Here is a 26,969-nt window from a genome sequence, read left to right on the forward strand (position 1 = left end):
TGACCTTGAAATAAATTAGCGTGATTTAGTAAAACAAAAACAAACAATTACTGTCAGTGAAGTAAATGTAATTAAATTACTATTAATTCAATTTGTACTGTACATTTTCTTTTTTAAGTCCAAATAAAAGCAGTTGATTATTGCACAATTATGAATTGTCTCATTGCTAACGGATAATGCTATACGAAAAGGAAATAACTCGAGACATTCAAAATTTTCAAAAGTTATGTAAGCAAAGGAGGCAGAATATATTACAAGATTATAAGAATGAAGAAAAAGTAATTCCGTCTATTTTTTATTTCATGGTGTTTAGGATTTAAATGAAAACTTTCACAGGAATTACAGAGAACTGGTTAAATCTCATAAGAAACAGTTAGGCGATCTTCAGTCGAAGGCTGAGAAAAGTAAAAGAAAATTCAGACGGCAGCTAGAATGTGAACTGGTAAGTCAACTAAATATTCGTCTGATAAATTTCATATTCCTGTTTTTTTTTAATTTTGTTAAAATGATGTTTGGGAATTTTCCTTTATGGAGTATAATATATGAAATTTAATTGACTTTCTTCATACATTTGTAACCGTTCAAGTGTCATATTAAGTACATACAAGACAAATTTCTACGAATTTATCATTCATCAAGTCCACATTAGGATTTTATCATCTTTTTAGATAATTCAGATTGAATATATCTTACGTTCAAATTGTAGAGAGACTCATAGATTTTGTATAGCAAATGCACTCGAACAACTAACAGTATCCCATTATCTCTGAAAGATAGTCTTGTAATTTATGTTACACTATTCTTAGTTTCAAAACATCATGTAAATTATTTTGGATATATACTCGTGTACAGATCCGATTATGGCAATTAGTGTGTATATATAAATGCCTAATAGCTGGTCACAAACACTTCCGTTTATTTCAATGTATTGCTCATTGAACTTTATAATTAAAATGCTAAGATATAGTACTGGAGAATCTATATTATCTTTATTAGTTCATGAATAGGACATTATTGTCTACAGAATGTAATAACTCATTCATAGTTAAGTGACTTATTTTTTTATAGGTGAGCTGTATTATATTATATGAATAAAGCTGTATAAGAATGCTTTTAATTAAGGGTTAGTGTAAAGGAAGAGTTTAACCCAGTGAAGTGTAAGATATTTATTCACCACAGTGAAAATAAAACTGTTTCACAGTATCGCGAATCGATGGAAGTTAGACAACTACACGATTGGTTACGAGTTCAGTGACCTAAACGTTAAGTATTCACACTTTAGAATAACAGACCTGTGTTCAACCCATCATGGTATGTTTTTGTATATACACTACTAGGAAGTTCTCTACTAGTACAAGATAGGTTTTCAATCCATTCCCGTTTTCATCACGAACTGACATCAGCTATAATGTCAAAACTCTATGAGTGAGTAAAATTACGTGCCCAAATCCGAGATCTGTTATCTTATACCTGACTGGCTTGTCCATAAATTATAGTCTCACTATCTATTGTTTGTTTAAAAGTTAAAAGTTAAGCGTGAAACTTGATGATGATTTCCATGAAAGTAGAATATTATTATTATTATTAACATTTTGTTCAAAAGCCGAATAAAGTTAATTAATTACCAGTTAACAGATAGAATAAACCAATGCACATTTTCAATATTAATGTCCAGTAGTTGAATTTATATAAAGCAGATCATTGAAGCACTAAGATAAATCTTGACAGTTTTATTTTTGAAAGATACTAGCTTATTGATCTAGAAGTTAGGCGTTTGTGTGCGAGACTCAATGTCCTGAATTCGATTCCTGTGTGAGGAGTAATGGCTGCTCACTTCTGAAAAGTCTTGTACTAGGACATAATGGCTGTTCAGTGCTTTATGTTTTCAATAAAACCCAACAATCCCCACAACCCTAAACTGATAAAAATAGAATACACACAAGGAAATCCAAGAGTACAATGAATTCAAACTAATGTGTATGATAATTCAAACGATATTTAAAATTATGATCAAAATGGAGTTTATGGAGATTGTAATAATTTTACTAATTGAATTCATGAGTCAATCTAAGCTAGATCATCATTGGAAAACCTGGAAGTACTTGACGGCTATTTCGTCTTAATATAGGACTCCTCAGAAGTGCACGTTTAAAGTCCACAAAGTAGCAATCTTCTACAGCCAAATTAAATAAAAAAACAAACTGATATAACTAATGTATATAACTTTCTGAATTGTTCTAAGTTGAGAACTATCAAACGTATGTTTGATTGGAAAAATTGTTTCCTTCAACTTCATCATTACACTTCACAATCATTTTTGCACTGAAATACTTAAAATTGAGGATACACCTAAAATGTTTCATAAATAAACTCCAATTTGTATTTAAGAAAAGAGGTTAAAAATAAACTTGTTGCTAAGGGTCAAATTACAATCAATGTATTATAATCAATCATGTGAATAAAACGAACATTAGGTGAAATGTTATATCGGTTTGAGTGAGACAAGTTAAATGAATATAATCTGTAATGAATACAATCTCTAAATTGAATTGATCGCTACAATACTCCTTTAATTATAACTGTGATAGTCAGTTCTTTAATGATCTACTTCAAGATTACTTGAAGTCCTAGTGAGAAGTCATGACTGATAGTTTAATTAGTCATCAAATATTTGAATATGAGCCACATTTAATTTGTGAATGGTATTGGTACTAAGTAGTTATCCGAATCAAAGTAGGTGGAAAGAGGCTTGGACCTGTAATTCAGTGACTGAAAGTTGAATGCTTCGACTAGTAAACCACCTCTCTAAATCTTAATTAGTAGAGTTTAGATATTTGGCATTGAAACACTTAACTGTCATATTATTGAACGGTCATCTCATTGTGTCACAATTTGATTGAGTATTAACTTAGGGGTTCGAATGATTCAACATTTACTATGAAGCATGAAGATTATGGGTTTAACCTCTGTTAGGATGTGAGGTAAGTGACATTGAGGAGTTACACACTAAGATGAAACAACTGTTCTGTCCCCCTGATTTTGAATGTTATTACAATTAGATTAGTTTGTGATGAATCTTATAAAATAAACTGATCACCAAGAGACTTTTTCTAACTAAAACTATAGCGACCGAAATGTTGCTTATAATAACAATAAGAAATTCATGTAGATTGAGAAAGATAAATTTTCAAGTTTAGACGGTAACAAGAGAAACAGAAACAGATAAGCATAAAAGTGGATTGAAGGGTGACAAGAGTTTACCCTTTTTATGTCTTATGTATGAGGTAAAGAAATAACACAGCCTAAGAAAATGATAATCTGTAAGATAATGACACTAAATTTGCTTGTAATGTAAGGTAAACTGGATTCAGTTCACTCCATGGCTACATTCTCTGTTGTTATTCTTACATTAAAAAAAGTTTTTCAAGACAGATCATTCATAACAATTGCAGAAATAGTAATGATATAACCATAATTAACAGTAATATGGTACTACTAATAACCATATTATTAACAATAGTAGCATCAATGATAATGATTCAAGATGATGAATATGAAAACTAATGTGACAGGAGGCCAAATGTCCTCCGATTATTATTGTGTTGAAAATAAATGATATAAGAAATGTATGAATAGTACTTGTAGTGGTTAACATGTACAATAGAAACGTGAACAAGAATACTTAAAGAGGAATATTCAATCAATAAAAAGACAATCTCAAGCGAATTAGTTTCTGGTTAAACTAATGAAACATTGATGCTTTTGTAAAATTTAATGGTTACCTTATTTTATGCTTGTTATCAGTTTAGGTGTTGTGGAAATTGTTAAGTTTTTGATTGAAATCATGAGTCAATTGAAGCTAGACAACCATGGAAAACCTAGGAGCACTGGACGGCCGTTTCGTCCCAGCATGGGACTCTTCAGCAGCGTGCTTCCATGATCCCGTCCCTCACGAGATTCGAACCCAGGACCTATCAGTCTCGCGCCATGCGCTTAACCAACTAGACCACTGAGCCGGTATCCAATGGTGTTAATGTCTAACCTCAACAAATCCACGAAATTGCGCGACCATCTTCCATTGTACTGAGGTAAATATCTGTTTCTACCCGACACGGATTATTTCTACTGGTCACGGATTCTCACCAGAACTCCGGGAATTTTCTCACTAGTGAGCACATGGTAATTATCAGTTTAGGTGTTGTGGTTGGTTAAGCGCCTGGCACGAGACTGATAGGTCCTGGGTTCGAATCTCGTTTGCTGCAGGAGCGTGGATGCGCACTGCTGAGAAGTTCCATGCTAGGACAAAACAGCCGTCCGGTGCTTCCAGGTTTTCCATGGTGGTCTAGCTTCAATTGACTCAGAATTTCAATCAAAATATTTATGCTTATTGGTTAATATCAATGTAACTGAACTTAATATATTACTGAAATAAACAATATGACTACTTATAGCACTGTTAAACCGTCTAGGAATATTCAGCATCTAATTTTCTTAGGTATAACTGTTTGTTTACTCTTCCGAAATATATGATATCAGAGAAATTGGTAATATAGATGAATACAATTGGAGATAACCTTTTGAGTAAGTTTTTAGTACAATTTTATGTTGAATAAATCAATCAGACGTGAAATTCTTAGGATTACTTTCATTTTGTCAACAATTACTTGTTGACGTCTGTTACTCCTCATGGAAGAAGACAGGCCAACCACCAGCATTCTTCATTCAAATTGATCGAGTAATTAGTTTCTAAAATCATGAGAAATCTATTCATTTCAAGGGTGGTAACTGATTATGATGTTACATTTTCAAATGAATATGTATGGTAAAGAACTTTGCTGGATAATTGCTGCTATTCAATTAGTTACAAGAAAATATTGGTTAAAACACTATTTTATAGGATAGAAAGGATATGTACCACCGATAAACAGGAAGAAGAATTAATGAACGTGGAAAAATGCCTAAAAGATAACTTTTACCCACAAAAATTTATTGACATATATAATAAGCCCAAAGAAGACAAGACGGAAATAATTACGGCCAATAAAAAGCCAGTATCTATAAATCTTAACTTCAAAGGTGATGATATCGCACATATAATCAACAGGAGACTGAATACTCCGCTAGCCAAAACTTATCCGACGGCTAAACTTTTAATTCTCTATAAAACAATATGTTCAATAACTCAATCAAAGGTTGAAAAGCACCCCTTTCATGTTACCGCCAACTGTATTTATAAATTTAAGTTTATTTGCCAAAGCAGCTACATTGGCCAAACAAAAAGGAGGACATAACAGATTTTTTTAACATGTTTGAAAATGTCTTAGAACAAGAGGAAGAAAGACTCTAAATAATGTAATCACCTAAGGTAATCAGTAAGCAGCCAAACTCCAGTCTTCTGAAGTTTACAGAAGTCTTTTCTAACAGACGTCAAAAATCCGACTTATGTGTTTAAAAAGAGATGGGTATTAATCTTTCCTTGGCTTGGTGACAAATATTCCTTCGGCGCATCTGAAAAGTTTTATTTCTTTTTCTTTGAACTCTTTCTTGCATTTATAACAACATCATTGAGTTTTATTTCAACTATCTTCCAAATTAATAATCTTATTTCATCAACTGAGCTTTATTCACTATATTCCTATCCATGTTTACTCATTATGTAATCACTTGTTTCTAGCCATTTGAACTGTTGTCACAATCAATGTTGTGGAATGTACTTTCACATAAGGTATATATTCACAACATTCAGTCTATTAATTATAATTACACTCTTTCTATACTATACGAATATGCCTTCAATATAACTTCCAATCAAACTCTTTGATGTAAGTAACTTAAACCCAATATGTAATTATGATTTTAAATATCACAGGTTGTAAGCAGCTGACGAGACCCAGACGAAATAAAATGAAATCATGCTATTCTGCTAGAATCTTCCGTTCTTGCTCTTTTCAAAATAATTACATGTTTTAAATAAACCATTGCAATATAGTGGGACTTCCCAGCAGTGCGCATCCACGATCACGCTCGCGAGATTCGAACCCAGGAACTGTCGGTCTCGCGCATGAGCGCTCAACCAATAGACTACTGAGCTGGCCGGCATCCAGCAGTGTTAATGTCTAACTTCAACTAATCCATGAAATTGAGCGACACATTCACCATTGTCCTCAGTCAGTTACTATCTCATAACAGAGCCGGTTGAACTCCACTGGTCACTACTTCTCACTATAACTCCAGGATATACACCTTGTGGCCCGTCACTAGTGAGCATATGTTGGTTAATACCAGAAGGGGTTTTTATAGATATTATAGTAGTTTCAATAGTTGAAATCATCACCGCTGGATACCGACCAACTCAGTTGTCTAGTGGTCAAGCGCTCGCGCGCGAAACTGGAAGGTCCTGCGTTCGAATCCCGCGAGGAGTCCCACACTAAAAAAACGGCCGTCTAGTGCTTCCAGGTTATCCATGATGATGGTATAGCTTCAATTAACTCATGATCTCAACTTTTTAAATTACTACAATCTCCACAAAACCCCTTTTGATACTTTATAATATAGTCTGATAAACATAACAAGACTGATTTTATCGATACAGTGGTAAAATTGTAATAATTACAATTATTCAATTATATCATCATCAATCAGTACTCTGTTATGAAGTTTGTCCAATAGAGTTTTTTTCAAAGCTGAACTTATACTAACTTTATCCTGTCTTATATATTTCAGTATTATTGTTCAAAGCATTGTGGGAAGTCTGTTGAAGTTAGGTATCTTTAGTCTCCATATTGTTTTACATATTATAAATTGCTAAGATCCTTCCGTATTCTGAAGTGTTTATTCTCTACCTTCTGTTATATAATTCAATAATAAGTCTGGATGAATTCTTCAGATTACTATACATTTGTTCGTGAAGTTCAATAATAATTATTATAGAAAGTTTATCGTAGTATGATGAAATTTCGTTCTCTGAGCTGGATGATTTGATCGTGGAAGAAGTTTGTGTTGATAATGTCGTTCAGAAAAACGATGAAAGCTCCACGATCAAACCATCCAGCTCAGAGAACAAAATTCCACCAAAATCATCCACCTGAGCTACAAATCACCTCCACCATCTCATCATCATAGTATACATTTCTTTTCAATGATAAGTTTGATACACTTATATGAACATTAAACAAAATAGAAAACTAGTCATCTAGAATCTGTAATATGCTTATTGTCTGTCTTCCATACAATAATGTTTCTAGTCGTTTACTTGAAGATGGGAGAATCGAAGTGTGATATCCCAGGTGAGATTATAATTTATGGATGATCTTTGAATGATGCTAAACTGACCTTGTGAATGTTCACTTAAGAACTAGGACCAAATGAAGGTTATAAACCAGTGTGAGGAATTAGAATTATGATTTACAGTTAATGGTTAAGGTGAGGAATTAGATTTCGGGTTTTCATCACGAATTGTCATCAGCTGTAATGTCAAAACTCTATTTAGCCAAATGGTTGAATGGATTTCATGGTAAAATCCAAGACTTGTTATCTTATACATGATAGGTTCGTCCATAAATTATAGTCTCGCCATATTTCATTTAATTATGATGATAAAATGTTTGCTGACAAAGATCTAATGAGTTAGATGTTACATGTTTTAAGTATTAAACAATTAGTGAATTTTTCTAAGACTTTTGTATAGTTTTATTGGTAATCAGTGTTACGAACTGATATCAATAAAAGCGATTTAACATCTCTTTTTTTCCCGATTTCGAACAATCTAACGATGTGTATTTATGATCCAAACACAGAATCAAATGATAAAGATCTTTCGATAAAACTCTCACTTATGGTAAACTTTCAAAGTTTTAATCAGTATTCTTAATCATAAGCAAAGATGGATAGTGGCTAGCAGCGGAATCCAGGACGCGCGTTTCGTCCTGTTTGGGACTCGTCAGCCGGATGTACCTGGGACTCGAACTCAGTACCGTTCGCTTCAAACGCCATCGCGTTATCCACTTAGCTATAATCCACTTAGTTATAATGCTTGTAAATTAAGGCAATATCGAGGCATACGCACAGTATGCACATATGCCAATAAGAGACTGATCAGTTTCAGTCCTAAAACATCAATGGGAAGATTCAAGTAAAACAATATCAGGTGAATTCTTAATCATAGTTTATTTTAACGATATTTACTATTGTTTTATGAACCGATACTTACTTACTTATGCCTTTTACCCTCAATCGACTAGCATTCTCCAACTCATTCTGATCTCGGCCTTCTTTTCAAATTCTATCCAATTGTTGTTCATTCTTCTCATGTCTATCTCTATTTTTCGACATAATGTGTTCCTTGGTCTTTCTCTTCACCTCCTTTGACCTTGAGGATTATATGTGAGGGCTTACCTTGTCACGCAATTCAGTGTTTTCTTCAATGTGTAACCTATCCTTTTCCAGTGCTTCTACCTGATTTCCTCCTCCACTGGGATCTGATTTGTTCTCTCCAACAGTAGTTTGTTGCTGATGCTAGTGTATGGTCAACGGATTCAAAGTATTTTGTATAAACAACTGTTAATAAACTCTTGTATCTTCAGAAGGATAGCTTTCGTATTAGGGACCAATATTCAACTCTTATATACATGTATATAATACATTGATTGATATAAGTATATTCAGAATTAAAACAATTACTACATTCATTGATTCATTATTATTTCTAGCGTTCAGAGAAGAAGAAGAAGAATTTAAAGAAAATCTATGGTGGGAAATCACAAAGTGTTAACCATTTAACAAATCTCGATGATTTACCAACATCATCAATCTCTTTGAATAATTTACAAACGTTTCAATATAATAATAATACTACTAATAATAATGATCATCATACTACTGATAATCAATCATTTATTGATCATTCAAATAGTTCACCACAATTACCACCGGTTACATCATCCATATCACCATTGTCGAATTATGTAAACAAAAATGAAATAAGAAGTAATAATAATAATAATCGATATATTGGTGGTTTAAATAAACATTTAAGTCAAAGTGAACATATACTGAATTCCAAGAGAAGTTTCCATGGAATAGAATATAATATTCATGAATTAGAAGAACGTTTTGATTATTATTCAATGAATCATAAAACTAGAATAGCTGAATTCGAATGGAAATGTTTAATGGAAAGACAAGAATTAAGAAGAGGTATGTTATGGAATAATAATAGTTTCTTTTTTTTAATATGTGGAATGAAAGTATGTTGTCATTTCTCTGATTACGATCCAGATATTTTTATTGGTTAGTAGTAGTCTTAGATACTACATCACTTGACAACTCCTTAAATCAGAATATGGTTGAACAGGAACGTCATTATATTCCTAATAAAATGGTTAGATCGAAGTAGTAATCACAATAAGAAAAACGTTAGTATATTTATAGTTTTTACATGAGAATATTCTAGAGTCTTCTCCAAGTGTCCACTTGCGCTCTGACTAGATAAGAAATAACCAATCAGTGCGCTCTTACATAACCTTGTATGAAACGTGCTTTAAACCAATTTATATCCTGCTAAGTAACTAATTTGCGGAAAGATAGAGTAAAGGTATCTTCCTTACTATGAACAATTTTGAACCGCATCAATGGTCTTCATTATGATTTTGGTGAAGACACAAACCAGGTGGTTTAAATTTACTGGTACTACTTGCTGGGTTAGCTATCCTTATTTGTCTTCCAACCTTGTCCTACTCCATCCAAGATGACATATCGGGATTGAGAGCTGATTGACTTTACATAATGCTTTTCTCATCCACTTCAACCACTACTAGTTTATAGCCCATAATCAGAATTGTAGCATTTACGTAGTAGCATACTATTCTGTATAATAATAATTTATATATTCTGAAGATAATAATTACAGAATTCACGCCAGTTTACAGACATGATCAATTCGATATAAATAGTAACGTTAGACGTGCAGAACAAACATTTGATAAAAGAAAGTTTTAAGTATACTAGTTCAGTATTTGTTTAAGTAGTACATGTATTACAGCGATCCAATGCATCAGCCGGGAACTTTTAATTTTTCTTAAATGGACAGCCTGTTGATTTATGAACGGTGTAATTGAGGTCATTTCGTGTGCCAGATCGAATTGATGATAATTATCTATAACTAGAGAAATTAAAACGAAAACAGAGAACACGGAACAACAGAGCACCAATTACCAAAATATATGAATCCGGTCTACCAAAATGCATGTGTCATATGACACAGTGATATACTGTTGATGTTATTCATATTAGTTAAACTTGCTAGGGACAGTGTTACCATAAAGTGACAGCAAGTAGGTGGTTTTACTTAGGGAATGCACTAATAAAGATGGTTAAACATTTGAAATTCCTACAATATCACTTGTGGAATGAGATACATTTACAGGTGCTAGACCATTCAATGCGTTTTCAGAGGAGCAGTATGCATCGATGCAAAAAACAAATAATGGGAGTGATTTTATCGTACGGATAGATTGTGGTAGGTTATTACAGAGTCTAGAAAATTTACAGCTAAAGTAATTCATATAAAGAGATGATTAAGAATAAGTTTGTTTTACTAGTGCTAAGGAATTACGAATGTCATAATGAGAAGTTTCTGCATATTGAATCATGTGATTGGATGTAAACGATAGCTTATAAAGTAGTTTGAAGAAAAAGATATTTAATTTGTTTCTCTTTATAAGATCATTTGAGTAATCTTTGCAGTGATGATATTAAAATACGAGTAAAAAAAGAGGCCATGAATGGAATTCAGGATGATATGTTTCTCATCTTGTTTACAATTTGTCAGTTTCCATTTACTTACTGAGTCCTGATAGACACTTCCTTGTACAATGGGGTTTGTTTGATATTCATTTATAATTAACCGTAAGTAAGTGCATTCTTGTAGGAGAGGATTTGAGTTTGTAGTCTACTGGTTTGAAATAGAGTGCTTTTAATCATTAGATGACCTATTCTACATCCTTGTGGAACTCTTAAAATATATTCTAAATAGTGAAGCTAGCAGCATAGTGGAATAGTAAGGCTCTATTCTAGGTTAACTATACGTTTTATACTTTCTGAATGTGAAGAATTTCTTTACTTTTGATTTGTGATTACGTTCACACTAATGATGTAAATGAAGTAGATGGTTGCCTTAGTTACTTTGGAACTCTTGTTAATACTAGTAATTTAGTGTCAGATGAAATCTCTGTATGGATTCAGAATTTTTTTTACTAACTTTCATCGCTTGTCACTCAGGCGAAATGTGCATCTACCAACCAAATGGCTTGTATACTATATAACAGTAGGTTCTGTGTTATGATATTCCTGTCAATATGGCCTTTCAAACCAGAAAACAATCTTGGTATACAAATATTTGGTTGGAATTGTTTGCATATTATAGATCAGTCGAGTGAGTAATGTTGAGTTTAAACATAGATTGCTTGACAAATATTACAGATTGTTTGAGAAGGTAATGAAGCTTTATCTAAAGTAATAATTAAAATATGTACCTCGATACATGATGTTAGTGCCAGTCCATGAAACTATGATCTAGAGTCATATGGGCAGATACAAGCTATCTGGTTAGATTTCGGTTGATAACCTCTATCAGTCATTAGAGGCATTAGATAACATAACACAAATGGTATAGATGCAATAACCCTATTCTTCTCATGTCTTTTAACTCTCCTCTCTTCAACTGTATTTTCAATGTTGTTTAATCTTTACATTTATCATTGTTATCAAAAGTATTCTGACACTTCCAATTTCTATCCTGCTAATTTCATCTACTTACTTTGTTTCTGTTATAACTTATGCCCTGTCTCCTATTAATGTAGGTTGTAATGATACCGCCAATTAGAGAACAGTGATTTGTCGACCGGACCAATGACGCATAAGTCCATACGAGCAATTTAGATTCCTTATCGGTTCTTCTTCCTGCCTAGCCCTGCCTGTTGAGTCGAGAACATCAGTCTCAGCTTCTGCAATATGAATCCTTATATTTCAAGCATACTGGGTTTATATACCAACCAGGCAGACCACATCGCACCATAAAATAGAAAATACACATGTGTACAAAATCAAGCCAAATGTGGCTATGAATGAGGGAGACTGTAATTGATAGACGGGGCATAACTGAAGAATGGTAAATCGTATAATAATAGTTCATAGATCAAAATAAAGCTCATAATAAGAGAAACATAAATATGCATAGTTTAGCTACTTAATAATTATGCAATAAAATTATATGTATGGTATTGATCTACAAATAGATCCCAACAGTTACCATTCATTATACTCATGGTGATATAACAGTGTCAATTAAGAAGCTTAAAGCCAATTGCAATTCCTACTTTACAATCTTATTACAGAAATTATTAGGATCTTCAAAAGCTACATTAAAATTAACAGTTAACATCATGAGTCAGTTTAAGCTAGACCACCATGGAAAACCTGTAAGCACTGGAAAGCCGTTTCGTCCTATTTTGGGTCTCCTCAGCCACTAATCAAAATTCATAATTTGATGAATCCTGGTTTGATAAATTTGAATAATTAACCAGATAGATAAATAAAAAAAAAGGTATAATCATTGTAATTTCATAATTTTTTTAAGATTAATTATGTAAAACACTTGAATTTAGATTAATGAAGCAATAAAAAAAATTGAACTTTAGAATAATCAGATCGACTTGTTATAAAATCTATGTCATTTAATTAGTACTGATTTACAATATTCTATAGATAGATAGATAGATAGATAGATAGATAGATAGATAGATAGATAGATAGATAGATAGATAGATAGATAGATAGATAGATAGATAGATAGATAGATAGATAGATAGATAGATAGATAGAGAGAGAGAGAGAGGGAGAGAAGGAGAAAGAGATGGATCACTTACAAATACATAGAAAGTCTATTTCTACACTTGATAAATAAGCTCAGAGTACGGTTTTCGGTGATCAAAATCAGATAGAGTAAACTTAACAAAACAATGAAAACTGTTTCTTTCTCTATATTTTTTAAATTTTTCTAAGTCTCAGTAACACCTTTACACCTTTATTGATAGAAAAGATTAATAATCACAATTGTTTGATCATACAATATGCTAATCATGTTTGTTTCTATATATGTATGTATGTATGTGCATCCGTGCGTACGTACGTGTGTGTGTGTGTGTGAGTTTGTGTCTGTTTGAAGGTAATCTGTAGGCATCTTAATTTTCATAAGTTTTTTTTTGTCGTCACGGTTATGTAAAACAAAACATTTATCATAAATATCTATATTCCTGTATCTATATAGATAGATATGTGTAAATTGTATCTAAGGTAGAAGTGATTACATTTTTTATTTAATCAATTTACTTCAATGAATCCAATTGTAGTAAAACATGATTTAAGTCTTAATTACAGATCAGTCTACTTGTGTTATTACAAGTAAATAAAGTAAAAAGAAAAAAAGAACGACAACAACGACGAAGAATAACTTGTTACCTTTAAGTATGTATGTATGTGTGTGTGGGGGTGGGTGGGTGGTTGTGTATGTACTTTTTTATTTAGATTTTCTATTCTCTATTTAGATTCTTCAGACCATTGTATTAAAATGGATTATATTAAAACAACATTTTATTCATGTAGGCATCCATATATCTATGTGATAAATGATTATGAAATGGGTATTGCTTTCATTGACATATATATATACATATACATATACATATGTATATTTGTCGAGTTAATATTCATTGGACTCAAGGTTATGGTAACTAAATGCATCTCATTTTGGTTGAATAAATTTTGGTTTTGGTTTGTTTTTTTTTGGTTTTTCAAAATCAATGAAAATTTTTCAGATTTTTTTTCTAAATTTTTTTCTTATTTCTATCTATGATATTGTTACTGATAAACTACGAATAACATAAATGATAAGTAAAGATCGATAATGGTTAATAATGAAATTCAACATTCATGTTTCGTCTTATTTAAGACTCATCAACTGGATATATCTACATTTCAATATTAATGTTCACTGTGGAACAAGAACTCAGTACTGTTCACTTTAAACAATAGAATAACATTTCGAGATGGTGGAGAAGATTTGTAACTAAGGTGGATGGTTTGGTCGTGGAGCTTTCACCGTTCTTCTGAACGACATCATCAGCACAAACTTCAGATATAAGTGGAGTGTTCGAATTTCTCCGTATGCGTTTCACACCTTCTTCTGTGCACCTCGATGTTGATTGCTTCTTGTTGACCTTAAATTTATCATTGTTTACTTCTTTGTTTTGGTTGTGTCTCCCATTGGTTTGATTTTTGTTCCTATGGGAGACATAACCAAAACAAAGAAGTAAACAATGGTAAATTTAAGGTCAACAAGAAGCAATCAACATCGAGGTGCACAGAACAAGCTGTGAAACACATATGGATAAATTTGAACACTTCACTTCTATCTGAAGTTTGTGCTGATGATGTCGTTCAGAACAACGATGAAAGCTCCACGACCAAACCATCCAGCTCAGAGAACAAAACTCTACCAGAATAACATTTCAATGGTTGAAATCATGAGTCAATTGAAGCTAGCTCATCATTGAAAACCTGGAAGCACTGGACGGCCGGTTCGTCCTAGCATGGAAGTTTAACCAGGTCTGTTGTGAGATATCAACTCACTGATGACAATGGTGTACGGTGGTGCAACTTCGTGGATTGGTTGAAGTTAGACATTAACACCATTGGATGCCGGCTCAGTGGTCTAGTTGGTAAAGCGCTCGCGCGCAACTGATAGGTCCTGGGTTTGAATCCCGCGGTGTGCGGGGTCGTGGATGCGCACTGGCGAGGAGACCCACAATAGGACGAGACGGCTGTCCAGTGCTCCCAGGTTTTTCATGGTGGTCTAGCTTCAATTGACTCATGATTTCAACTATTGAAATTTCTAAGATCTCCACAAAACCCATTCTGATAATAATACAATAACATGTTAATAATTTAGAATAGTAGCTGTTTTTTTCATATTTCAAGTGAAACTGTATCTACTTTATGACCAAAACTATGATTAAATAATGAAATAGATCATCTTCACAAAGTAATAATGATCACATCCTCACAACTGATTTATTTCATTAAGAAAATTGTTTTTATAAATTTTAACACTAAGCCTTAAACAATGAAATTAGTTATGAAAACAACCATTTGATAACTTACAAGTGATATTTACTAAAGAAAATGGGATAGTAGAAGAGATTTGTAGCTCAGGTGGATGATTTTGATGACGTTTTGTTCTGTGAGCTGGATGGTTTAGTCGTGGAGCTTTCATTGTTCTTCTAAAAGACATTATCAGTACAAACTTCAGGTAGAAGTTGAAAGCTCTACAACAAAACTATCCAGCTCAGAGAACAAAACTCCACGAAAAAAAATTGTATAAAATGAACTTTACAACTGAATTCACGAGTCAATTGAAGCTAGACCACTATGGAAAACCTGGAAGCATTGGAAGGTCGTTTCGTCCTATTGCGGAACTCCTCAACACTACGCATTCATGATCCCGCCTAGCGAGATGCGAAGTCACGACTTATCAGTCAAGCACGCGAGCGCTTAACCCCTAGACCACTGAGCTGGCCGGCATCCAACGGTGCTAATGTCTAATATTAACTAATCCACGAAATTGAGCGATACATCCATCATTGTCCTGAGTGAGTCACTAGCATACAACAAACCCAGACGTCCAGTGCTTTGAGGTTTTCCATGGTGGTCTAGCTTTAATTGACTCATGAATTCAGTCATGAAATCACTAAATTCTGCACAAAACCCCCTTTTGAAAATGGATTCCTTAAAATTTGTAAACATATAAATGGTTGAATTTAAACTTGCTGATATACATTTCTATTGTATGTGATGAAACTTAATTTTCTGATCATAATCCTATTTTGTCTTATAGATACATACTACGAATTAACTACTAATTGTAGTAAAGATGGAAGTGTAACACTCACTGGTTGATGCTAATTCATAACAAGTTTAAATAATTCCAATTTAGTGCTAATAGCCCCTTATTGTGATACAACTAGAAAACAAAGTTGTATATCTCAACAGAATAACACATTTCCTAATGATTGAAGTCAAACTATACTGACGAATGTAAATCAACATAAACTTTAAGTGTAAAGTCACATATCTACTGATTTAAACCATTTTAAATATGATTATAGTGAACCTAATGTTAAAACAGGTTGAAATAAATCAGTACAATTCGATGAATATATACCTGTATTTGCAACACAGCTACTCATATGAATTTAAGTAGTATAAATTTCTAAGAAACAAATTATTCGAAAGTTTGTAGAACAAGAGCACGAGTGGGGGACAATCGATTGTATTTGAACATGAATTTACAGAATATCCCACTAAAATCTGGAAACCATACAGTACACTCTATTCCTGACTATTGTTATGTACTACTTATGTGGATGTGAGTAGCTCACACCACAATATAACTATCAATATTCATTTATATCCATTTGGTTCTTATTAGTTCATAATACCTCCCAAGATGAAAATAAAATTGCAATTTTTTTAAAAAAAATTGGAGTGTAATACTGCTCTACATTGTTTAAATGTCTCATTAGGTTCATAGAAGTGTGATGAATTACAATTAGTTTTTATATCTTAAAATCAATAATTTTTATTATAGAAAGGTATACATGTAGTGTGGAGTCGAGTCGCGGTTGACTATGACCACCACTACAGGAAGACTACGTGCCAGTTAACCGATAAGATCCCCCATAAGCCAAATATAAGAAGGTAGTTGATGGCTGTGGTTCAGATGTATTCGTTGGCGATCTTGTGGTATCGAAAGGATACCGAGATCATGCCAGGTTACTAGTGTGGTTACTGAGCGTAACCGAATTCGTGCAACGTCACAATCCACGGAAGAATGTATGTCTTCAGTACAGTTAAACAAACAAGTACAGTAAAACAGTTACTCGTACAATCGGTTATAATGATAATTGTTCCCATTAAACCAATCGCGTTCTGTTGATAAAGGTAGGTCACTAAATACCAATGCACACATAATCATTTTCTTTGAGAATTCTTTAGAAAAAACTGGGGGAGGGCTGTATGAATACTTTTATAAATGATCCTACACAAAGATTCTCACTATTTGTATGTGGGGACTTATTGAATTGTTTACAAAATAAAATTTTGCAACAAAGATGATATTTACTAACTTGCTTATGTCTGTTACCCGTCGTGGAGGAGCATAGACCACCCACCAGTACACTCCATTCAACCCTGTCTTGCGCAGTTCTTTTCAGTCTATTTCTAATTCTCGGAGCATTACATTCTTTAGTCTCCGTCTTCTCTGTTTCCCTTCAGAACTCCGAATTAGCACTTGTCTAATGATTTCTCCAATGTGTGTTCTATCCACTTCCAACGTTTTTTTCCTCCTAATTTTTCCGTCAGATAGAAGTTGGTTTATTTTCTCATACAATAGATTGTTGATAATGATAACTGATCAACGAATATTGAATGTCTTACGTAGACAACTGTTTACAAATCCCCGATTCACCCTCATTTTATTTAAATCATCTATCATATTACATCTGCAGCAGCAATTTGGAAGACTCTCTCATTCTCCCACATTGTCCGAGCATTCCATGGACCTAAATGAATGTTTGCTATGGTTGTCAGAAACGGCATCGACCTCGTGACTTCCGAAGGAACTCAGTTTTAACCGTGAGGCGTCATAACTCTTTTAAATGAACACCTTCTGACTCCCATGGCAGAGTTTAAATGGCTTGAGTAATTTTTTCTGGTTAGCGTTTTTTTTAGCCAGTTAGTTTTCTAAGGAATAGGGTCGCTAACCCCATGCCCAACCCTCTTCCTTTATCCGGGCTTGGGACCGGCAGTAGCCCCCGGAGGGACTCCAGGCAAAGTTACATCACATATATATATATATATATATATATATATATATATATATATTGATTCATTTCATCAATAAATTCCTTTATTATTTTTTTAAATAATTTAGCTTATCTACTAAATCTTGGTGAATTAAAACAACGTCGTATTATGTCATTATGTAATATGAATAGATTACATATTAAAACTTATTATGATATACAAAAGAAATGGTTATGTAATATTCATTCTAATGAATTAACACAACGTAATCAAATAAGTCATGAAACATTGAAAAAATTAACTGAATCACAAATTATTGAACGTCAAACAGCATGTAAATTATTAAAACAATCTATTAAAGGTCAAAAACAAATGATACAATTATTAGAGGATAATTTAAAAAGAAAAGATGAATCTTTGAATAAATCAGAACAGACATATACTACTGATAATACTACTACTAACAATACTACTAATAAAACTACTTATAAATCAAGATTATTCATTGAACAATTAATGGAATCACCATATTTTATTCAAGAAGATTATTCATCGGAAGATATGATAGGGATACAAAAAAATCGTTTGATACCATTATATTCACCAAGTTCAATAACTTCTATAAATGGGAGTAGTAATAGTAGTAATGGTGGTCGTGGTGGAGGTGGTCGTTGTGGTGGTGATGGTGGTGGTGGTAATAGTAGTGGTAATAGTAGTTATTGTAAAGAATCACAACCATCAAATGATCTAAATGAACAATTCAAACAATCCAATTCAAATTCTGTCAAAACAAGAATTGTTGAAATACCAACAGATTTACATCAACAAAATGATATAATAAATAGAGCTAAATCAACACAAAGTATTCATTCAACAATAAGTGTAAGTTTGTTTGTTTATTTAAGCCTTTTGATATCAAATGATTTTGTTGTTGATGATGATTTACTTAAGCCAGATAACCTTTCACCTTCCTCGCCCTTATGAAGCATCGACCGTCGATCAGTAATCTATAACTAACTATGTTCTCGAGAGCGGGGGGGGGGAATATATGATTTTGTATTCCGTGTATAATGGTTGAGAAGTTTTTGGCAGTTAAACATAATCAGTTACCTAAGCAAAGATGGACAGTGGCTAGCGGTGGAATCCAGGATGTGTATTTTGTCCTATTTGAGACTCGTCAGCTGGATGTACCTGCATACCAAAGTTGATGTTCACTTCAGGACTGAGTAGCTAAGTGGATAACGTGATGGTGTTTCAAACGAATGATACTCGATTGGAGTCACAGAGTGAACATTAACCGTGAGATGCAGGTAAATCCAGTTGACGAGTCTCCAATAGGTCGAAACGTGCATCCTGGATTTCACTACTAGCCACTATCCATCTTTGCTTAGAATACTTGTTAACTCAGGTAATATCAAGGCAATCCGTACAGGATACACATATGCCAATAAGAGATCGATCATTTGCAGTCCTAAACATCAATGGAAAGATTCAAATAAACAATACTAAGTGGATGATCAGTTACTTTTTAAAGTTAACTAATCTTATTTCTAAAGATGTGGTACGTCTATACTTCTTCCGTTCAAGATTGATTTCATTATGACGAATCCGTAGAAGTCCAAGATCATATAGAAGATGATTCGCCCTAATATGAAATTCTTTAGCAATATGGGACAGAGATCATTCATTTTCGAATTAGACCAGCCAAAAAAAATACTTAATGAACACAAATTACCATTAGAGTGAATTTCAGTTACTTATGGTCTATAAGTTTGGCCGGACACTATCAGCAACAATCAACTGCGGGAAAGAACAAATCAGATCCCAGCAGAGGAAGAAATCAGGAAGAAGCGCTGGAAGTGGATAGGACACACATTGAGGGAAGCACACAACTACGTCACGAGACAAGCCGTCACTTGGAATCCTTAAGGCCAAAGGAAAAGAGAAAGGCCAAAGAACACATTACTCAGAGAAATAGAGATAGACATAAGAAAAATGAACAAGAATTGAATGGAACTAGAAAAGAAGGCCCAGGACAATGTGGGTTGGAGAATGCTGGTCGGAGGTCTATGCTTTATTAGAAGTAACAGAACATCTCTGTAAAATATGTGAAGCATACATTAAATACTTCATTTGCAAATCTTCCATCAATTATCTTTCACATTGTGCATGATTCTTCCAATTCACAATTCCTTTGTATTTCCCTTTCTGTTTTTTCAACTCGATCCTCTTAGCCTTGTGGTATCGTGCAATGCACTTTTGATGGGTGTTACATACTATTTACTTCTCTCGACATAAGTAGCATATACCGCAGTACTACTACTACTACTGCTACATATGGGGGATATTTAGAGATGGTCGAATTTTGTAATGGACATAACGGACTCATTTTATTTGAGCAACCGTTGAAACCCAAGGACCACTGGGTCACTGGTAGAGTCGTAAGTGCACAACGGCTGAGGAATACAATCAACAGGCAACTGAAATCTACATTTTTACAGCATATACTGAATTCAAACTGGTATTCTTTTGCAAAATAGTATATGCTGACTCATATACTTTGATGCTCTTTTACACTTAAAGCTCACTCATACCATAGATATTGATTAACAGTCGATGACAGATATTAGGTCCCTCGTAACTTGGAAGTAATAAGATGACAAGCTCAAAAGGGATAAATTAACTCGAAAATCTCATTAGTCATGACCATGAATTATTGGATTACCAAAAGTAAACAATAAAATATTCCTACGACACACGGTTAATTTGTGTATCTCTGGATTACCTATGTAACGAGCAATTTGAGTACTAAACACTAGTGATTTCACGTTACTTATAGATTGAAAACTTTAGCCACTTGTTTGTAAGAGTGTCTAACACTAATCAGAATTCTGGTCTAAAACAATATGAGTGGTCTCACTAGATCATCGGCTCTTCCAGATATTTTTGCAAAACAATTATAATCTAAAACTCTGGCTACTTTTAAATTATAAGTAGTTAAAACATATTAAGAAAAATGTTTGGCCTCGTTGATACATGTGTATTAAATTCAAGTTCTGGTGGAGAAGATTTGTAGCTCAGGTGGATGATTTTGATGGGGTTTTGTTCACTGAGATGGATGGTTTGGTTGTGGAGCTTTCATCGTTCTTCTGAACGACATAATCAGCACAAAATTCAGACAGAAGTGAAGGTCAATAAAAACCAATCAACGTCAAGATGTACAGAGCAAGCTATGAAACGCATATGGAGAAATTCTAAGACTTCACTTCTATCTGAAGTTTGTGCTGATGATATCGTTCAGAAGAACGATGAAAACTTCATGAGAAAACTTCAGAGAAGAAAACTCCGTCGATGTTTAAGTTCTGCCTGGAGCCCCTCTGAGGCTACTGCCGGTCCCAAGCCCGGATAAAGGAGGAGGGTTAGGTAGGGGATTAGCGACCACATCCCGTAGAAAACTAACTCGCTAACGAAAACACTAACCAGAAAAAATAATTTTATCCCATATTATTCATATTTCCATATTTCAATATTACAATGGTTACATCATCATCATAAATTCTCTTATTCATTCCTTTCAAAAGGCATATGAATCACTATCTAAAACGGTTTTAAATATTATAACAAATCGTCAAAATGATTTATGGACAAGTATATTAGAACAAGAACAATTATTAACAGAGAATTTATTGAAAGCACAATTAGAACAATTAAAATTATTGATAACTAGTGAAAATGCTGCTTTAAAACGTTGTCAAATTGATTATGATAATCGTATTGCTTATTTATCAGTTACATTGGAAGCTACTCAAAAAGTAAGTTATCAAGATCGATTAAGTTATTTTATTTCTTTATGTCTGTTAGATCTATCAAAGCGTCTAGTTCACCCGATTGAGATACGCGCAAAATCGAAGTTCCAAAACAACGATTTGTCTACAATAGCGATTCTTTAGTGAATAATACACAAATTTTAGTTACAAACCTCAACTTGCGAGGTGTCTGGGGCGTTTAAACGCGTCCTTCAAGTATGAAAATAGAAAGGCTTCCTGTAACAGTAACATAAAGAATAATGATAACGTACGATAGTACAAAAGACAGCTAACAGCCGTGACTAAATTTGATAACAGTTTACGAACAACCGAACCCGAACCAAGAGCAAAACAATATGGAAACTGTTGCGTTTAAACAAATGCAAAAGACTGTGGATAACCGCTACAGTGATTAAGGTACAGTAATTATAATCATAACTACAATGATAAGTACAATAAACGTTGTAAGTACATGTGAAAATTTCAGAATATTACACTATAACTTGCGTCACAACATAAGTGTAAAAATTGTTCGGAATACAATTGCTTACTGAATATAAATAAGTAGTATAAGACAACATACAAAAGAATGGAAAGGGAACGAGTAGGAACAATGTAAGATAAACGTAACAATGTCACTCTGTATGATACATGAGCAAGAATGATAATGAATGGTTGTTTGCATAGTCAAACTTGTAGATAGTATGACAAGCGTTGGATGAGTTATATTATTCTGCTATCCTTATTACTATTGATTGATTGTTGCGGGACTGTGTTGGATTGTTGTCGGTTTTTGATGTGAAAATATATATATTTACGTTCTAGTCAGATTAATCACGTATTCTTGATCTGAGTTGTTCTGAAATGCTGTAGAATAAATACTGAGAGGGGATTGATTGTAGATAATCGTAAATTAACGTCCCATTCGTGTAGACATGGAAAACTAAGCGTTATAACGCTATGCTAAGCTGGACACCATTATCTATGATAGCCTTTAATCAGAATAGAAGAATTCAGAAAGAATGTGAGACTATAATTTATTGATGAACTTTGATTGACGCTAAAATGACCTTGACAGTGTCCAACTAATAACCAGGATCAAATGAGGGTTACAATCCAGTGTAAGGAATTAGAATTATGATTTATAGTTGATGATTAGAGTTAGGAACTAGATTTGGAGTTTTCATCACAAACTGAACACTTATAATACCATGAATCTATTTAGGCAAATGGATGAGTGAATTTTGCACCAAAATTTGTAACGTGTTATCTTATACCTGATTGGTTTGTCCATAAATTATGGTCTTGTCAGAAACCATTTCTCATTTAAGTTGACTTATTTATTAGTCTAATATCAAGAATCGTCAACAAATGTGATTACAACTTCCCATGCATATTATTTCTTATTATAATATTGTAGTGTGTACTACTGACTTCGACAGATATAAGTAGTAGGTATAATCAATCGAAAGTGAAATATCTGGTGGAGGAAGGTGAAGATGATCAAAGAGAAATGAATGAGAACAAAGACTGATTGGTATGGAAACAAAAAAACGATGAAGTCTGAGACAATTGATTAACATTGTGCAAATGAAGTATTTACTGTATGGTACTCAGATGTTACTAAGATGTTCTGTAATTTTGTGTATTCAAACACATTCGATTGCCCCCACTTATGTTCTCGTTCACTACATTACAAGGATGTCAGAAAATAGTGACTCACCTATGTCTTTTAATAAATATTTATTCAGTAAGAACTCTTCATATATATTTTCGCCCAACATAAGATGGTGGTCAAAAAATTGGTGAATGAATCGTACTGATTTGCTCAGTAGTAGAATAGATGAACTAATATAACTATTAAGGCTACATTGCAGTACACCTCGACATCTGAAAGTAAGCACGGAATACAGTGGATAGCTTGGAATTAGTTAGAAGATTTGAACTTCACATATGACCTAGCTCTTCTATCATATTCTCACAAACGAATGCAGATTAAAACAATCATAGTAGTACCAGCCTCTGCATCGGTAGGCCTCAACATACACAAATGAAAAATCAAGATCCTCAAGTACAACACAGTGTACACCAACCCAATCACAATTGATAGAGAAACTCTGGAAGATGTGGAATCTTTCATGTACCTGGGAAGTATCATCGATGAACAAGGAGGATCAGATCCAGACTTAAAGGTGAAGATTTGCAAAGCAAGGGCCGCATCCCTACAATTAAAAAACATATGGAACTCAAAACGATTGTCAACCAACATCAAAGTCAGAATCCTTAATACTGATGTCAAGACATTTGGATTGTACGAAGCTGAAGCTTGGGAAACTAACACAACCATTGGATTTGAGTCCCAAAGTGAACATCAAATCTGGGATACAGGTAATTTCAGCTGACATATACTAAACAGAACGAAACGCGCGTCCTGGATTTCACTGCTAGCTAACATCCATCTATTTCAGTTCCTATAGGGTTAACTCTTCCTAAGATGTGTGATTTACATTTGAAAAAAGGACTTAATATTCCGATCGCATATTTCAAGTTGAAGTTGCACACATATAAGATGAAGTAGTAGTCCCATTTGTTGAAGTCGCTCAAAAATCACGTCTTCTCTAAAATCCTCTGTAAACCGATCGTACGTGAGCATCAGGTACTGAAACTGGCTCCGTGACCTTGAAATCCCTCAAACGCTTCTGATTTGCTCGTCCATAAATTAGAGTCTCGCCGTGACTACCTATTTGGACTCCTAAATCTTCATGTTGAATGACTTTATCGTAGAGGTATTCCACAAACGGTTTTGTGATGCAGATCATCACAAATACTAACTGATGTTATTATACTTGGTACTTCTAACAGTCATATATTTAATCAATCAATCAAAGAAAGTAAACCTTCCTGTAATCCTTTTTTATTATCATCAGTGTATATGGGTATCCATACTTCATTACTGCTAGTAAACAATAAGACAATTGACTTTACTACCCCCGGCATAACAAGTTACATAAAGTAATGATTGAGACGGGTTAGAAATGTCTCTTCGGTAACTCCACTCCCTACAGATTCACATGACGATAAAGTACCAGTTACTCTCACATGTCTCTCCCTATGAGTAGTAACATCTTTAATCTGACACCTAACTTAACAAAGGATTCCAAAATGTCTTTGTTTTACTTCAATTCCTAACTGTGAAACCTTAATTAAAGCTGTAATGGGATCTATAAATATTACACATACAGTCATGTTTCCATCCATATTCGTTTTTTAGTGAGAAATTTAGGCGAACAAAAACCACAGGTAAAAAAAGCCACACCTTCGTCTAATTAAACCGTTATTCTCGTTGATCTCATGGGTAATACAGTCATGAACTGTTTAAATCAATTTTCTTTGGAAACATTTTTACCAAGACATATAAACTTAAATTTCCTAATTTCGCTTGCTACCGAGGAATATCAAGCGTAGAAGTATGTTCGTATGGAAGTGATGAATCATTAACATCAACTTTGTTTCATGGTTATTCTATGCTAAACGAAGTACTTTAAGCTGTTAAAACAGTCACGAACTATTAAAGATTGAAAACAGTTATCGTACCAGTTCATCGAATGATATAGTGAAAGGATCATAGTCAATGCACCTTGATTAATATGGGAAAATAGAAAAAATCAATATAAGTGACCGTTGGGAAGAAAATAACAGACCTATGATGTAACAAGTTATAAATCAATGATGTGTACTGTTGTCATGTCTAATATTTTATCTACTATCGCATATATTTTGTTGAATATTTTAAGTTACTTAATTTTAGTAATAAGTAGTATAATTTTTTAATGACAAAAATGTTCCATTTTCACAGTTTGCTGAACATGAATTTGCTGAAGAACAAGAACGCTTAATACAATTTTATTTTCCTAATTCAGATATGAATAATTTACGTTCAGCTTCTGGTTATCCATCAGAAACATTTCAAAGAGATTATTCTTTACATGAATTAAATAATGATAATACACAACTGTTGAAAAATAATACTGATAATATTGAAAATTCACCAGAAAATATACGTCCAGTATCAAGTTCCATAAGAAAATTTGAAAAATATACAAATGAACATGGACAAAAAATAATTCCAATCACATTTAAAACACCATCTTCATCAAAATTTAATTCAATCAATATTCAAAGAGAAATGTTACTTCGACAAGATACAAATTAAATTGAAATTTTGAATGTAAACGATTCATAGTTGTATGAATATGTATTTAACTATCAAATAGAGAGGAAGGATGTGGGTGTATGTGTGTGTGGGTGGGTGGGTGTGTTTGTACATGGGAAGGGGGACGTTGTAACCATGAAACTTATAATTTAATAACTTTTAATGATATACCGATTTTCGATGATTGATTAGTTTGTTTTTCATAAAACTTGATTTCAAGCATGTATACTTAACTACAAAAATACATTTTCTTTCATGTATGTAGAATAGAGAATTTCATTTTTACCTTAGTTATTCTCATTTTATTAGATGAAATTGATTTGAGATGGTTTAAGATGAATAGGCTTGTAGCTACGCAGTATTGGGTCAAAATAGTTATCTAAATAGGTATTCGATATTGATTCTGAACATTTTACCTATATTCGTAATAATGTGCCTGTACAACTTTGCCTGCCCATTAGACAGTTATGTATTTTCAAGGTAGTTTCACTCTTGTTTACTTTTATGTAAGGTCGAATATGATGTTTCCATTATCTATTATAGTCTATTTCGATCATTAGTGTTTGTTTTATGGATACAACATTACAGATCAGCATTGTTCGATTATGATAGATCACGCTAATCTCTTACCTGTATATACGATTCTGGTAATATGACTTTCAGTAAATACTTTGTTGAATGAAGTTATGTATTATCAGTGATTACTAGCATCTGAAATACTAAAAGCAATCAACTTCAGGATAAGTCTGCTACATTTTTTAACTGAAATGTCACAGTCTATTTATTCTAAAACATACATTTTGATGACTGTATCGTGGCAATACACTGATGATTCAAGAATATGTTAACAATAATGATATAAAACTCTATGCTAAATGTCAGAAATCGGATATTGTTAACCCTTATCAATAAAACCAGCTATTATCAGAAGGTGTTTTGTGGAGATTTTAGAAATTTCACTGAGTTAAATCATGAGTCAGTTGAAGCTAGACCACCATGGAAAACCTGGAAGCAATGGACGGTCGTTTCGT

The 26,969-nt window shown here is 33.2% G+C and overlaps 1 protein-coding gene across 1 annotated transcript; it reads left to right on the plus strand.

The window, feature by feature from the left end:
- Positions 1–176: 176 nt before the first annotated feature.
- On the plus strand, positions 177–26,210 carry MS3_00005892 (uncharacterized protein; the record flags this gene model as incomplete). Its single annotated transcript, XM_035729514.2, has 6 exons — positions 177–278; positions 314–442; positions 8,709–9,195; positions 18,047–18,801; positions 21,501–21,731; positions 25,582–26,210. 6 exons carry the CDS (start codon positions 177–179, stop codon positions 25,936–25,938), a joined length of 2,061 nt encoding a protein of 686 aa, XP_035586615.1. The 3' UTR covers positions 25,939–26,210.
- Between the last annotated feature and the right edge of the window lie 759 nt (positions 26,211–26,969).

The sequence above is a fragment of the Schistosoma haematobium genome, chromosome 3, assembly GCF_000699445.3.
Source record: "Schistosoma haematobium chromosome 3, whole genome shotgun sequence".
In the NCBI taxonomy this organism is placed as follows: domain Eukaryota; kingdom Metazoa; phylum Platyhelminthes; class Trematoda; order Strigeidida; family Schistosomatidae; genus Schistosoma; species Schistosoma haematobium.